At 50.9% G+C, this 16,781-nt stretch overlaps 1 protein-coding gene across 1 annotated transcript; it reads left to right on the top strand.

Moving 5' to 3' along the window:
• The first annotated feature begins 6,226 nt into the window (after positions 1-6,226).
• LOC113180884 (4-hydroxyphenylpyruvate dioxygenase-like) lies at positions 6,227-15,641 on the top strand. Its single transcript, XM_077796837.1, has 14 exons — positions 6,227-6,265; positions 6,379-6,405; positions 6,833-6,895; positions 7,195-7,299; positions 7,732-7,774; positions 7,920-8,002; positions 9,138-9,227; positions 10,168-10,271; positions 10,678-10,755; positions 11,437-11,599; positions 11,726-11,797; positions 13,129-13,251; positions 15,364-15,480; positions 15,558-15,641. The coding sequence occupies exons 1-14, from the start codon at positions 6,263-6,265 to the stop codon at positions 15,639-15,641; spliced, it is 1,155 nt and encodes a 384-aa protein (XP_077652963.1). The 5' UTR covers positions 6,227-6,262.
• The last annotated feature ends 1,140 nt before the right edge of the window (positions 15,642-16,781 follow it).

Consider the following 16,781-nt stretch of genomic DNA (forward strand, 5'->3'; position numbering starts at 1 on the left):
CCCAGGCCAGACTCCAACTCCTCCTCCAATATCCAGCTCCAACATTGCTGGCCCTGGGAATCATTCTCTGACCCACCTCAAAGTGGACGGTTTTCTGCACTTTCTTACCCTGTGTTGTCAACACGTTTACTTATGTGTCCCAGGCACTGGGGACTCTCAGAGGATGTGGACATAGGCGTATTTATCTTCAAATATTTGCCTGAATGTTCTGAGAATTCTAAGGGAAAGGTGGAGAGAAACACATGGCCTGTTTTTGGTCTGCTTTCCCACCTTTTATTCCCCAACAGGGCGTGTGTCTAGGAAGCCACCAGACCTAGGAGCACTTGGACTGTTGGCCTCCTCCAAACATCCTGGTCTTGCTCACCTTCATTTCAGAACAAGGAGGCCACCAAGAGAGGAGGGGCTGGGAGGCAGAGCCAGGTTCCTGGGGTTCCCCTAGGAAGACCACATGGCCCGACTCTGGGACTCACCAGATAGTTCATATCTCCTCTCAGCCATAGCCTAGGCGTCAGGTGAACTGACAAGTCCATTTTCTTCTCCTCTCCTCATTTCCTGGGTCTAAAAACCGAGGAGTTGGAGTTTGTGGTCCAAAAGGGTGGCAGGTTTGTGTGAGTGGCTTTTGAAGAGTTTCTAAGAAATTTCAACTTGTTGCAGAATCAGCATGAGGCCTCCTCACAAAGCAGCTGGTGCTCAGAAGGAAGCCAGAGGGGTGTTTAATGCAGGGGCTACTTACCAAGCATAGGCCATGTTAAGGGAGCAAAAAGGATGAAGCTGCCTGGGGTGGCCAGCTTGGGGGTTCATCACCACCAGGTACCAGGGGGGACAAGGGAGGTGCTGTGGTTTGAATGTCCCCACCAAACCCAATGCTGAACTTTGATGCCCATCACGAGGTATCCAGAGGTGGGAGTTGAAAGAGCTGACTAAGTACTGAGCCTTCATGCATGGAGAAGCGATTCCGGGATTAATGGGTCATCTCAAGAGCTATTACAAACCCCAGCTTGGTTCTGTCTCACATGTAACCCTCTGACCACGTCATGCTCAGAGTCACCTCAGGACTCTGCAGGGAATCAAACTTTGAACCTCCCAGCATGCAGAGCCACAAGATGAATAAATCTTTATTCTTCATAAAGTATCCAGTCTCAGGTATTTTGTTATAGCAACATCAAACAGACTAAGACAGGTAGGCAGCTCTTCGGGAATCTAGAGGGAACTGTAGCCACCCCATAGGAAAGTGGCCTTTAGTAGGGGAACCCCGCTGTACTAAAACAACATGTAGCAGAGAGGAAGTAAAAGGGATACCAATCACAGTTGCCAATATTTAAGCATTTGGAAAAATAAGTCAGGGAACCACACAATAAACAATTGTATTTTTATACAACAAAGTCAACTCCCCTGTATGCAGGGTACAGAGTATGCTTCAAATGACTGCATGAGATTGGAGAAAGTGGGTAGTTATGAATGTTAAGTTGTTAACATTTAGTTCCTCAGCAAAGTGTGGGGCAGGGGAGAAGGTAACTTTTAAGAATAGATTATTTATTAATGCTAGTTCACAGTAATTATTAAAAGTAACAGGGCTGTGAGTATGCTTACCATAAATGGCCCTCAGGTTCAAGCTCAGCACCAAAATAATGAATGAATAACAAGAAAGAAATTTTGGGGGTGGGGTTGTAGCTCAGTGGTAGAGAGAGCGCTTGCCTCACACCCATGAGGCCCTGGTTCATTCCCCAGCACCACATTAAAAAGAAGAAAAAAGAAAAATATTGTGTCCATCTACAACTGAAAAAGAAAGAAAGAAAGAAAGAAAGAAAGAAAGAGAGAGAGAGAGAGAGAGAGAGAGAGAAGAAAGAAAGAAAGAAAGAAAGAAAGAAAGAAAGAAAGAAAGAAAGAAAGAAAGAAAGAAAGAAAGAAAGAAAGAAAGAAAGAAAGAAAAGAAATAAAGAAACTGATTGTGCTGGGGCATAGTCCAGTGGTAGAATACTTGCATGCGGAAGCCTTGGACTAGGTCCCCACCACCTGGAAAAGAAAGAGCTGTTACAAGCAGCATTCAGGTGAGGTGTATCACCCTGGATGGCAAGACTTAGCAACAATTTAAATGTTTTGTTCTAGGAAATGGTTAAAGAAATTATGATACAGTCTTTCAATGGAAAAACACACACACACACACATGCAGAAGCATGTGTACAAATATGTATACATATTGCCATGAAAGTATATACAAAGTATATGTAAAAATTATCTACAGAAAATATATCCATACATGTGGGTCTATGTATGACCAAACCATCCACCATGGTTGTTTATGGATAAAAAATTATCAGTGGGTTTGTTTTCTTTGTCTTTTCCATCTTTTTAGTTTAAACTTAATTATGCATATTTTCTTTTTTCCCTGAGTTAGCTGTATTTTTGTTGTAAATAGCAATATAAAACTCACATAGGGCCAGGCTTGGTGGTGCATGCCTGTAATCCCAGCAGCTCAGGAGGCTGAGGCAGGAGGACCATGAGTTCAAAGCCAGCATCAGGAAAAGCGAGGGGCTAAACAACTCAGTGAGACCCTGTCTCTAAATAAAATACAAAATAGGGCTGGGGATGGGGCTAGTGGCTGAGTGCCCCAAAGTTCAATCCCCAGTACCCACCCATCCCTGCCCCCCCCCAAAAAAAAATAGAGCTTAGGACGTAGCTCAGTGGCAGAGCACACCTGGGTTCAATCCCTAGGACAGAAAAAAAAAAAAGGCTCATATAATTGATCACACAGGGCTGGGGATACTGCTTCAATGATAGAGGATTTCCCTAGCGGTTGGGCCTTGGGTTTGACCTTAACCACTGTAAAATAAGAAATCAAACTGAAAAAAAAATATATATATATATACATATATATATATATATACATATATATATATATATATACATATATATATATATATATGTGTGTGTGTGTGTGTGTGTGTGTGTGTATTATAGAAATTATATAGATCATATATATAGGTAATTATAGATTATATATAGGTATACAAAATTATAAATAAAAGTTAAATTATGTAGAAAATATTTGTGTGTGTGTGTGTGTGTGGTGTAATTTCCCTACCCTGTTGGTCCTGAGTTCCTGAGCAGCCTAGATGAACAAAGTCTCACTGGGTCTGCTCTATATTTGACCCAGTAGTTCCTGCGGGTGTCCACTGGGAGAAACTGAGTGAAGTGGAATCAGGTTCAGACCACAATTGCAAAATGCAAGGGACCAGGAACAAGCAAGAGAGGCTGGCGGGGTCCAGGCCCTGTGACGTGGCCTCCCCAACATCCTGCTCTGTGTGGGGATGATGCATAAAAGAATTCACAGGAGAAAGATGAAACACTTAATTCCCATGTGCCAGGCCCTGGGTTCCATCCCTAGCACTGGTAGGGAAGGAAGGCAGGCAGGCAGGGCAAGAAGAGCAGGCTGATCTTGAATGAGCAAGAGCAAACCTTACATCGTAGGCATCTGTAAGTGACCCAGGTTGTCCAGCAGATCCAAGGAGTTTTCGCCCTATATGGCCTCACAGAGGGGTGACTCCAATCTGCCACCATCCTGGAGTCAGGATCTGACTCACTGGGCAAAGCAACTGTGCCTGACTTCGGCTTGGAGTCAGTGTCAGGCACCTGGGGCTGCGCAGCCAGGACTGCAGGGCCAGGCTGCCTGGTGGGGCCATCAGGGTGCCAAGGAGGAGGGTGCCAGGGCGCCAGGGCTGCGGCCTCTGGGATGCTCACACTCCACCCCAGGGAAGCTGCTGCTTGACTTTCAGCCTTTCATTCCCCAAACAAAGCTTCTGCCTTGTGAAGCAGTGAACCAGGCAGGGTCATCACCAGTGTGTCAGGCTGAGTAGAGATGTCATGGCTGCCAGCACAGCGCCAGAAGTCCCCAAGAGCAACCCCAGTTCAGTGACTTGCTAGGAGCACTCGCAGTCCTGGTTACAGCCACAGGCACCATGGGATTCACTATAGCCAAAGAGCAGAGCCAAGTGAGCAAAGGGAAAGGTAAACCAGGTGAAGTCACAGGAAGCCAGCGAAGCTCCCAGTCCTCAGCCCCGTGGGGTCACATGCTCATTCCTGCAGCAGGCTGTGAAGTGGTCTCTGCGAGGGACGCTGGACCGAGTCAGAGTCCACCAGGGTTCTGCCAGGTGTGGGTTGTTGGCACTCTCTACAGAGAACAGCCCAAATCCCAGGGAAGGGGAAACCAGTGTGTGTGTGTGTGTGTGTGTGTGTGTGTGTGTGTGTGTGTGTGTGTGTGTGTTCTCCCCGCTGTGGTGCCAAGGATCAAACCCAGGGCCTCACACATGTAGGCAAGTGCTCTATCATCCAGCTCCACCTCCACCCGCCACTTGTGCAAACCCTCTGGGCACAACCACTCTGGTCATTTCTGAAATCCAGGTTCCAGGGTGCCAGTCCAGCCCCCAGTGTGTACCCTTTCTGCCCCTCAGGGTGTGGTGCAGGTTGGATCTCAGGTGCCCATCTGTTTAGAGTGACAGTTGAGCAAGGTCCCTGAAACCCACCTCTTGGCCCAGGCTGGGCACAGAGAGCAACGGCCACATCCCACTGCTGCTAATCTGTTATCACCTGAGCCCAGCCCGAGCTAGTTGCATCAGGGAGGAATAGGGTGCTCCAGACACTGGGACCCACAGAGTCCCTAGGCTCTGCCCACAGATGGCAGTGGCACCTGCAGGGATCCAGAGTGAGACTCAGAACCACAATGTTTCTGGAAGCAAAGTCCAGTCAGTCACCAACCCTGTTCAGCTGAACTGGACAGCAGCCGTTGGCCCCTGGATTTGCTCAAAATGTGATGACTGGACAGCAAACGCTGACCTTGTTCCAGGATATTAGCCAGGCCAGGTCCAGGATTAAGGGTTTGAGTTGGCCATAGTGTGCAGGGGACAAGATGTTCCTGCTGGCCTGGAGGGATGGGTGGGCTGCACTGAGCTCTTCTCCCCTAGGGGAACCTTCTAGGCCTGTGAGCTCCACTCTAGTTTTCTCAAATGAAAAATAGGCTCAGGGAGCTGAGGTGGATGTTGGGGGTGAGGGAGGGGCAGGAAGCCTGGAGAGCCATCTGGGAGAGGAAGAATGAGGGGGTGGGGCCACCTCCACTGCCTACAGAGTAGCCCAGAAGACAGAGAAAGGCAGGGAGGGGATGGGTGGATGGGTGGATGAGACCCAGCTGCAGAGTCCAATGGGCTACAGGGCAGAGTCCTGTTCTGACCCCAAGGTCACCAGCTCTGTGACCTTGGGGAAATGCATTTGCCACTCTGGCCTCAATTTCCTGGGGACATCAATATCTCCCATTTTGATACAATTTAAACTGTGGGCCCCAGAGGTAGAATCCCGGGCTCACACTCCAGTTCTGTGCAGCCACTTGCCAAGGGCACAGCCTGGGAGAGTCCTCTGTCCTGTACTCCAACCCCCAGGGTTGCTGGCCAGGGTTTCCATCATCAAAGCAATGAAGAGAGTTTCAGGAGACTGGCATGGACCCAGAGCCTGGTGGGTGCTGGAGACTGAGGCAGGGGCAAGGCCAATGCTCTCTTCCAATACTCAGGCCATAGCAATGTCAAGGACTCAACCCAATCAGGGCCCCCCAAATCACAAAGAAACAGCTATTGAGCCTGCATGCTGTCCTCTGTGCAGGTCCAACTCCAAAGACTGGCACTGTATCTCACAGAAGTCCTTCCATGCTATTATGGTTCTCATTTTATAGATGGAAAAACTGAGGTCAGAGGATCTATGGCATTCCCCAGTCACACGGTATAGAGCAGAACCAGAAAGCAAACACCTGAACATGTGCTCCAACTGCCATGGAAAACCCTTTTATCCCAAAGACAGTTTATGTGTTTGTTCTGCCAAGAGGGATTCAAGACCAGTGCACAGATTCCCGGAGTAAGAAGTTCTCAAGCTACCACTGCCCTCAAGCTGGCCTTGGCTTCTGAGCTTTGACTCTGGATGGCAAAGATCACAGTCCCACCCTGGGGTCCTGGCGAAAATGTACCCTGGGCTCCTTGCCCTGGCTCTGCCCCCACTGTCTAGTGGACCAGGGTAAGTCACTCCCCCTCTGAGCCTGGCAGCATTGCCTTGACTTTGAGGCTCAGAGGCTCTCAGACCCAAGGCCTTTGGAGCTGAGCCCACCTCCCCACCCCCAGGCCATCAGGGAGGTAGGGGCAGGCCCTGCCCCCTGGTAAATACTTCTGTCCATCACTCCCCAAACTGCACATCCCTGTCTTCCTGGCTGGAAGCTTGACCCAGATCAGCCATGGTGAGGGTCTGCCTAGGGCCATGGTGGCTCCCCGGGGGATGAGGACCTGCCATGAGACTTTAGCAGTGCCTGTCCCCCTGGCAGAGCCTCACTGTCTTTTTCTTTCTCCTTAGACGACCTATACTGACAAAGGAGCAAAGGTGAGCAGGAAGGGAATGGGGGACCTGGGTCCAGAAGGGTGTCTGGGCTGGGGAGACCAGCATGTGAGCACAAAGTGGAGAGGAACAAGATTGGGGGTCTGTTAATACCTGGGCTCCCCCAGACTGGCTGGACTCACTTGCACCCTCCTGAAAAACTGTCAGCTCTTCTTCATTCACCTGCTGACCTCTTTACCTCATCTGGAAGCTCTGGCTAAGTCTCCCTTCAATCCCTGCTGCTGTGGCTGTTCTTCCTGGGAAAGCTGGGCTGCCTCCTGAGGGGCCTTCCCAGTCCCAAATACTCCTACACACTCCAGGGGCTCAAATTCTAAGTGAGCAGTGTCTCCTGAGGCCAGGCAAAGCTTGGTGTGGTTCGGCCTCTCCTAGGTGCTGGAGCTGAGTCAGCCTCCCTCCTTCTCTCCTCCTGCAGCCTGAGAGAGGCCGATTCCTTCACTTCCACTCTGTGACCTTCTGGGTTGGCAACGCCAAGCAGGTATAAACCAGGGCAAGGTGTTGGAGTGGGCAGAGGACAGGCAAGAGGGCCCCCTGGACAGGGCAGACCCCCAGCTGGTCTGGGATTGAATCCTGGAATGGGGAAATGGGGGCCCAGTAGGCGTCCAAAGCTTTGAACACCAGCTGGAAACTTCTGGGAGGGCACAATGTACCCAAGAGTAGCCTTTTCCCCAGTGCAGTCTCTGCTTCTGAGCAAGAGGGCAGGCAGGGGACAGGGACTCTCATCTGGGCCCCAGGCAGGTTCTTCACCCTCACCAACACTTCACCTCTCTGCTTTAGGCTGCCTCCTTCTATTGCAGCAAGATGGGTTTCGAGCCACTAGCCTACAGGGGCCTGGAGACGGGCTCCCGGGAGGTGGTCAGCCATGTGGTCAAGCAAGGAAAGGTGCGTCCACACCCCAGGGACCCCTTGCTATCAGGGCTCTCTTGGGTCTAATGTGGTAGGCACCTTTGCAACAGGGACCTTCCCAGGCAGGTCTCCTCAGCCTGGTCCAGTGCTGGCCCCACAAGTTCAGCAAGCCAAGGCCATAGATGTAGGGAGTTTCAGCAGAGTTGTGGCCCATGGGGTTCTGGGAGTTCTCTCCCAGGGGACCCAACAGCTGATCATGGGTCCCAGGGGTGGCACGGGAGAGAGTCTCCAGCCCTCAGGATGGGGGAGAGGCAAGACAGATAAGGAGCTAGAAGCCGGAATTCAGGAGTCCTGCATGACTGCCCCCTGCTCACCAAGAGGTGAGGGGGGTTGAGTAGGAGGGAGGGGAGGTGCACCTGCCCACACTCCCCTGAGCCACTGGTCACACCCCCTTCTCCACCACTGTAGATTGTGTTTGTCTTCTCCTCTGCACTCAACCCCTGGAATAAAGGTGAGGGGTGGCAGCAGGGCTGTTGGATGGGGTCAGGGGTCAGAGGGCAGGGCCTGGGAAGGGCACAAGGGGGGCTGAGCCCAGAAGGCTGAGAGCCTGCCCAGGGGCCTTGAACTCCAGTGCCAGCGCTCCCTGCCGACCACAGAGATGGGCGACCACCTGGTGAAACACGGGGATGGCGTGAAGGATGTGGCTTTCGAGGTGGAAGACTGTGACTACATCGTGCAGGTGAGAATGCACCTGGGCTGGCCTGGGAAGAGGCCTTAGGCGCATCCGGCTCTCCTTGGGCCACAGGGACCCTGTCAGTCAGGGTTGGATGTTGGCATGACATACCTAAGTCCTAGTGACAGAAGCCTGGCCCTTACTGTGTGTCCTAGCTTTCATGTTCCCACACATGTAAAATGGGGATAATCATAGCCTGTACCTCACTGAGTTTTAAAAGAGGAAATGGAGCCAGACATGGTGGCACATGCCTATAATCTAGCAGCTCAGGAGGCTGAGGCAAGAGGATCAAAAGTTCAAGGGCAGAGTCAGCAACTTAGTGTTGCTCTAAGCAACTTAGGGAGACCCTGCCTCAAAAGTAACACTAGAAAGGGCTGGGGATATGGCTCAATGATTAAGTGCCCCTGGGTTTCAAACCCTGGTACCAAAGAGAGAGAAAGGGAGAAAGAGAGAGGAGAGATGGCAGGGTGAGAGTGGAAATTACAATTTCTGGACTATGACTCTGAACCAAATGCAGTCTTAAAGAATGGTGAGGCCCTTGGTTCAATCCCCACCACTGAATGAAAAAAAAAAAAAAAGGTGGATTGGAGGTTCAGAGTAGATTCCAGAGTTAGCATGACTGGGTCTGGATCTTCCCAGCTGTGTGAAGTCGTGTTCCTCAGTGTAGAAGGCAGACAGTGCTGCTGTGAGGACTGCCGAGTGCATCCCCAGAACAAGCCTGGCCTGGGTGTCGCATTGGCCTGCAGTAAGCAAGGGCTTGCTAAATTAAGGCACAGACCTGGCATGCAGGGCTCCTGGCACAGGGCCTGACACACAGAGGTCACTTCAGAAATGTCCACCCCCATTCTTCTTATCCTCTACTCTTTGTACAGGGAGGGAAGCTGAGGACCGGAGGGGGAGGAGGGCACAGAGTGAGTTAGGAGAAGCAGACACACACATACACACCACCTTGTCTCCCAAGCCCCAACTCTGAGCCTGGGCCTCAGTTTCCCTTCTTGCTCAACAGGGATTAGGCACACTTTGGAGGGGGGACAGGTGACATTGCCATGTCAGAACCACATAGACCATCCCAGCCAGAGCAGCAGGCCAGGACTCGTGGGCCCCAGCATTCACTGCCTCCCCCTGCTCCATCTCCCTGCAGAAAGCCCGAGAACGGGGGGCCAAGATAGTGTGGGAGCCCTGGGTGGAGGAAGACAAGTTTGGGAAGGTGAAGTTTGCTGTGCTACAGACGGTGAGTTCCCTTTGATGTCCCTGCCCCTCCTGCTGCCAGAACCCACTGAGATGCCAGGATGCTCCTAATTCACCCCATTACACCATCCCACCAATGGGCCTCAGAACATGGGCTTCCCCTGGGATCTGACCTCTCAAAATTCCTGGCCAGAGTGCAGAAGTGTCAGGGGCCACCAGCCACCCTTCCCAGGTTCCCCTGGCCTCCCACCAGTGGGAGGTGACAGCTTGTGGGGCATCAGCTTTGTGTAGGGGTTTGTTCAAAAGGAGAGAAGGGTGGGCCTGGGAAGCCATACCTCACACTAGCTGTGACACCTACTTCCCTCTCTGCAACTCAGTTTAAATAAGGTAGAACTGGACTCCTGTGTGACCTGGGGCACACTAATGCACCATTCTGTGCCTCGGATCCTTCAGCTGGAACCCTAATCAGGGCCATTGTGAGTGCCGAGTGTGACCATTGGCGTAGAACACTTAGAACAGCAGAGCCTGGCACACTGTAGGCACTTAGCAGAGTTGACTGATTCTGCAGCCCCATGCTGCTGTAAGGCAGAGACGACCTGAGGTCCCACCTCCTCAAGTCACATCAGGCATTAATCCCATTGAACACCCTTCAGCATGATTAGAGCCGATGCCTCCACAGTTATCATCATCAACACAGTTTCACTGAGCACCTGCTATGCCCCAGGCACTGCCTAGGAGCCAGAGACACCATAATGGGCAAAACAGCATCCCTGTCCCCACAGGGCTTCTGGTCCCCTGAGGCAGGTAGGCTGTGATGGTGAAACTCCTAAGAGAATGACAGATGGCAACACACGACATTCAAGGGAAGTGACTTTCCCAGGATCACATGTCGTCTTAGGAACTCAGGGCTGGATTGGGGCAGAAAAGACCCAACCATGGTGGGTGGGGTCCTAGGGCTGAGCCAGTCTGTTTCCCACCCCTAGTTTGGGGACACCACACATACTCTGGTAGAGAAGACGAACTACACTGGCCGGTTCTTACCTGGATTCGAGGCCCCCCTGCTCAAGGACTCCCTGCTTCCCAAGCTGTGAGTGCCCCAGGCTGCAGGAGTTGGGTGGAAAGCCCTGAGGCGGGTGGAGAGCCTGTCCCCCTCCTCCATGTGGACTGGGCTTCTGTGATGGGACCAAGCTCCTGGTGGCTGCTGGAGCCCTCTGAGGGCACAGAGCAAATGGGCCCCAACACCTGAGGGCCCCAGGTCCCATCCCATCCTCCTCCCTCCTCAACCAGTGGACCTTGGACAGGGTGCTGCAGTTTTCGATGGCCCTGGGTCTTCATCTATAAAGTAGGGGTTGCACTAATGAGTTAATTAAGCGCTTTGGCCCCCTGTAAGAGCTGCGTAGGTGGGTGCTGTGGCTATTATGTGGGAGACAGAGGGATTGGTGAGATTTGGAGGGCAGCCTTCTCCTTGCCCCTCAGTGCTGTCCTTTTCCTAGGCCCAAGTGTGGTCTCGAGATCATCGATCATGTTGTAGGAAATCAGCCTGATCAGGAGATGTTATCTGCCTCAGAATGGTGAGCCCTGTCCCTCCCCCACAAGGGCCCTGGACCTAGTCCTTGTACCAGGTGGAAAGGAGCTCAGGTGGGTGGGAGGTGAATCTGGGGCCAGCCCTTCATTTATTCTCCATACATTGTCCCCTGAAGAACGAGGAGTTCAGGGCCTACTGCAATCCACATCCCCCCCCATGAGGAACTGCAAGGGTGTCCCTTCCAGTTAGCATGGGGGGCAGATGCCTCTACCTGACTTAGTCTTCTTCCTGCTGGCCTCCCACAGTGGGAAGTGGGGACAGACCAGAGACCTGAGTTCCCTTTAGAACAAACCCAATCATGGGAACTGACTGGCTCTGACCATAACATTAACATACTCCTGAGGCAGAGCCCTGGGTGACCTAATCACCACTCAAGGTTCCCTAATACCATCGCACTAGCAGTTAAAGGCCAGCAGGAGGCACAGGAGCCCCCTGCACCACCCAGTCCCCCTGCCTCAGCATGGCCTCCTTCTGATATGAGACACTTTATTTCCACCTTGAGGAAAACTGTCACAACAAGGGTAAAGACCTATAGCATGTATGATGTGATTGTCATCTCCCTTCTGGAGCCCCTGTGGGGACATGTTCTGGAGGGCAGAAGTGGGAGCACGGGAAGCCAGTCCCAGGCCAGAACTCAGAGCAGATGTGTTCTGCCTGCCACATGCAGGTACCTGAGGAACCTACAGTTCCACCGCTTCTGGTCTGTGGATGACACACAAGTGCACACAGAGTACAGCTCTCTGCGCTCCATTGTGGTGACCAACTATGAGGAGACCATCAAGATGCCCATTAATGAGCCCGCAATGGGCATGAAGAAGTCCTCGATCCAGGTGGGGCCCTGCCTGGCTGGGGAAGGAGAGAGGAGGGAAGAGGCTTGAGGCCTCCTGCAGGGCAGGGCAGGGCAGGGGGGTGGGGAACGGAAGCAATGACAGGGGCCTCCTGTTTGCCTTTCCCAGGAATATGTGGACTATAATGGGGGAGCTGGAGTCCAGCACGTCGGTCTCAAGACCCAGGACATCATCACAGCGGTTAGAACAACATCCCTGGTCTTAAGCCCCCTTCCTTCAACTCCAGGGATGGTTTCTGCAGAATGGGAGTGGAGGGGGCAGTGGCAATCTGGAGTCCCCTTCTCCATCCTAGAGGGCTGACAGGGTTCCCTGCGTGGTACCTGCAACTCCTGTTGCCACCCTCGTCCAGTGTGGGCAGCTGACCTAGGTGTGTACGTGTGAATTTGTGGTGAAGCAAAATAAAACACAGACACAATTTACATTTACACAAGCTTCAGGATGGCTTCCCCAGGCTCTGGGCCTTTGGCTCCAGAAGGGAGAGCAAGAGAAAGTCAGGAGAGGCTGATGAGAGAGAGAGAGAGCATGTTGGGAAGTGAGCTTTTATTTGGGGGAGCACTGTTCTTAGAAAGTTCCACTCCAAAAAGATCAGAAAGTGTAGAATTACAAGTGGCAGGTGAGTATAATTCAACCTCAGCAGTATGCCTACACCTGAAGACCTGCTTTGCTATCTGAACTGGGACAAGGCCCAAGACACTATGAAATGTAGTGATTGGTCAGAGCCACGTGCTTTAGAACTGGAATGCATGGTCATTCAAAGTGGCTCTCCACACCTGTGCAAGTAATCCTTACCCACCTCACATGGAAGAGTTTGATGTCTCTAGAACATTCTGGGCTTTAAAGTGGCAGATGCTAGAGGATAAGGAAGACTGCATCCTGCTCCCAGATCTGTAAGTCCCTTGCCATTTGTCTCTGGGGCACTCAGCAGCCTTCCGGGCTTCAGCTGCCTCACCTCGAAAATGAGGATGTTATTCTATAAGATGAGACTTGTCCTTTCCTCCAAATCAAGCACCCTGTGTCTGTGACTCCACACCTTGGGGAGGCTAGTCCTGCCTAAGCCTTAAGGGAAAGAGCCTGGACTGTCCCATCCAATCCTGTGGAACTTCATTTGTATCATGCCTGTTGAGGCTCTGCCATGTGCTAGGTGCTATTTTAGGTATGTGGGACACATTAGTAACAGTTTCTGCTCTTATGGAGTCAAAAAGCAAATTAAATAAATAGTTGGTGTAGAAGAATCCAGGTGGGATGTGGGGAAGCAAGGGGGGGATTTTCACCCTTAAAGTGGGTGGTCAAGGAAGGTCACATAGGGAAGGAGACTTTTGAGAATGCAAAGGGTTGGAAGGACAGAAGCCCGTGGAAATCTCCAAGAAGGTCCCCGAGCAGGAGTGATGGCATCTTGGCACTCAGGAGAGCAAAGATAGGGATCCTGCCTCCTCATGGCCCAGCAGCTCCACCTGGCTTAGGGACATTGAGCCTGGAAACACAGAGGCTGACCTCAACCTGCTTTGCGACAGATTCGCAACTTGCAAGAGAGAGGCATGGAGTTCCTGACTGTACCATCAACCTACTACAAGCAACTTCGGGAGAATCTCAAGACAGCCAAGATCCAGGTGAAGGAGAGCATTGACGTGCTGGAGGTGAGGCCCAGCAGGATGCTAGGCCACAGGCAATGTGAGCCCTGAGTTCTATCTGGCCTCCCCCATCCTGCAGCAGACACAGGCACACAGAGGGAAAACCAGAAAGAAACAGAGTGTGTGTGTGTGTGTCGGTGCCATGTAAAGTTAAAACAGGCAACCTAGGGCTACGTTACAGGAAGTGGCGAACTTTTGAGAAGGTGACTTTAATTGAAAGCTATATAATAAGAGGGACCTGGCCAAGAGGAGTGCTAGGAAGAGCATCCCAGCAGAGGGAAGAGCAGGTGCAAAGGTGATGGGGTGGGAGCAAGCTCCAAGTGCTTGAGGAGCAGGAGGAAGGCTCATGTGGATTAAAGACAGCATCTGAGAAGAGGTGTACCAAAGCAGGTAGGTGGGGGCCGGTTCCACTTGGAGGCTCTTAAGATGGGGTTTTGTACTTCTTTAGCCACAAAGCATTGAAGGTTTTTTGGTTTTACCTTTTAACAGCTAATGGTTATCTCTAGCTATTTGCTAAAATCAAAGTCAACATCAATTTTAGAATATCTTCAGCACCCTGGAAAGAAACCTTGATCCTCTTAGTCATTACCTCCCATCCCACCCTAACCCTAGGCAACCACTAAACTACCTTTGGTCTTGCAGATTTACCTAGTCTGGAATTTCACATAAATAAAATGATACAGCATGTGGTCTGTTATGACTAGGGTTTGTTTGTTTTGATTCCAGGGAATGAACCATTGAGCCACATCCCCAGCCTTTTTTATCTTTTGAGACAAAGTCACTGTAAGTCACTGAGGCTAGCTTTGAATTTGTGATCCTCCTGCTTCAGTCTCCCAAGAAGCTGCACTAGGGTGCCCAGCATGACTGGTTTTCTTTTCCACTTGCATAATGTTTTCAAGGTTTATCTACTTTTAGCCTATGTCAGTACTTCATTCCTTTTTGAGTGTATAGTGCTGAGCATTGACCTCGGGACCTCAAGCATACTAAGCTACACCCCCAGCTCTACTTCATTCCTCTTTTTTTGGTTGAATAGTATCCCATTGCATTGATGGACCACATTTTGCTTATCCATTCATCAGTTGGTGGATATTTGGGTTATTTCTAACTTGGGGCTATTATTATTTTTATTTTCACAAATTAGGTAGTTCAGTCCATGATTTTTTATTGGCACATTCTAATTATACAATTGCAATTCATGGGGCTGGAATTGTGGCTCAGAAGGTAGAGCACTTGACTAGCATGTATAAGGACCTACATATAAATAAATGAATAAAATAAAGGTCCATCAACATCTAAAAAATAAAATTAAAAATAATGCAATTCAAGTTTACATATTCACATATGCACATAAGAGAATAATATAATTTTATTTTGTGGGCTGGGGATGTGGCTCAAGCGGTAGCGCGCTCGCCTGGCGTGCGTGCGGCCCGGGTTCGATCCTCAGCACCACATACCAACAAAGATGTTGTGTCTGCCGAGAACTAAAAAATAAATATTAAAAACTCTCTCTCTCTCTCTCCTCTCTCACTCTCTCTTTAAAAAAAAATAATTTTATTTTGTGGCAATTAGGAATGACTCTGCTATGAACACTCATGTGCAAGGTATTGTGTGGATGTATGTTCTCATTTCCCTTCAGTTATGCCTGGGAGTGGCGCTGCTGGGTCACAGGCTCTTTATGTTTAACCTTTTGAGAAAGAGTCAGGCTCTGTTCCAAAGTAGGTGTACCATTTTACATTCCCAGCAGCAATAGGCAAGGGCTCCCATTTCCACGGGAAGGTTTTTGGTTTTTGAAATGGGTAGTGGGGACTGAAGCCAGGGCCTCATTTTAAACAGATGAGTGAAACAATCTAATCTGAGGACTGCAGGGAGAATGGAGTGTAAGGAGGCAAGCCCAGCAGCAGGTCTGGCTGGATGATTACTTAGCAAGGGCTGCAGCAGAAGGGTGGTAACACAACAGTTTGGGGATATATTTGGGGGGAAGGCAGGAATTGCTGGAAAAATATTTTTTCTTGGTGCTGGGGGCACAGGGGTCCCCTGGACTTTCTAAGGATCCCACCGTGCCAGGCTAGAAGCACAGGCTAGCTTTTCTGCTAATGGAGTTCCCTGTCTCTCGCCCAGGAGCTGCAAATCCTGATGGATTATGACGAGAAAGGCTACCTCCTGCAGATCTTCACCAAACCTATGCAGGACAGGCCTACACTCTTCCTGGAAGTCATCCAGCGCCACAACCACCAGGTAGGCCCTGAGCCAGGCCTGTAGGGAGCATCATCTGCTTTCTGGGTCCCCAGCTCACCTGCTGTCTCCCATTCCAGGGTTTTGGAGCAGGCAACTTCAACTCACTGTTCAAGGCTTTGGAGGATGCGCAGGCGATCCGAGGCAACCTCACCGATTTGTAGATCAAGGGGTGATGGTCAGCACGTAGGACCCGCCCACCACACTTCAAGCCCCTAACCTGGAATATGCTCAACCCTCCCACTGGCATCTCCCTTCAGACCCCCTCACCACCCGACTTCCTGGCCCAAGCCTCTGCCTATCCCATGACCACGCCCTCTTGCTTGATCTGTTCCTGCCCTCCAGAGTAAGGAGTAAAGCACACCCAGTACTATGTGGTGCAGGAGTTTGTGCCTGGGAAGAGCAGTGGCGCCCCTTTGCCACCAGGGAGAGGCCAGCGCCGTGGCGTTTCAGAGTCATCTGCCTTAGGGGATCCCTGCGCCCTGTGACCCAAGCCAGCGTGGAGTGGGGTGCAAGTGCTTTGCTAAGTGGGACTGCGCTGGTCTGGGGGATTTCTGGAACATGGGGACAGGGAACCTACAATCTAGAGGAAAGGACAGGTAATACCTTTTCCTAGAAGACAGTCAAGCAGGTCTGAGGTTGAGAGGCGGTGGAGGTGGGAGGAGGACTAATTCAATCCAGGGAAAGCCCCTCTGAGAAGGTGACTTTGGGGAGCACCAAGGGAAATCCAGGGAAAGCGTTTCTTGGATAAAGATAGTGGCAAGAGGGCTGGGGATACAGCTCAGTAGGTAGAGTGCTTGCTTTGCATGCACAAGGCCCTGAGTTCAATCCCCAGCACCACAAAAAAAAAAAAAAAGAAGCAGCTAGAGATAGGTCCCTAGGTATGACAGAAGGTGGCAGCATCATGACTGGTGGCTTTATCACTGCCAAAGATACGTGTCTTGGATTTGGTTACTTGGCGTCCAAACCTCTGAATATGTGAGAGGGGAGAATTAGCCAAGGGACTTTCGGAAAGGAAAGGCAAATAATTCGTCAAAAAAAAGCTGGGGGGCAGTGTTAGGGGAACAGCTCAGCAGTAGAGGGTTTGCCTAGAATGGGCCCTCGAAAGGCCCTGGGTGCCAACAAACCCCAGCAGAGCAAAAACAGACCAAAAAAAAAAAAAAAATCATACAGCAAAGGAGAGGTATTCAGGGGACACATTCAGTCCCTTTTCCTTTTGCCTTTTTTTTTTTTTTTTTTTTTTTGTTCCAAGTATTGGACTCAACCACTGAAACACATCCCCAGCTGGGCTTCGTTTTTTAGTG

Source organism: Urocitellus parryii, chromosome 3 (assembly GCF_045843805.1).
Source record: "Urocitellus parryii isolate mUroPar1 chromosome 3, mUroPar1.hap1, whole genome shotgun sequence".
Lineage (NCBI taxonomy): Eukaryota > Metazoa > Chordata > Mammalia > Rodentia > Sciuridae > Urocitellus > Urocitellus parryii.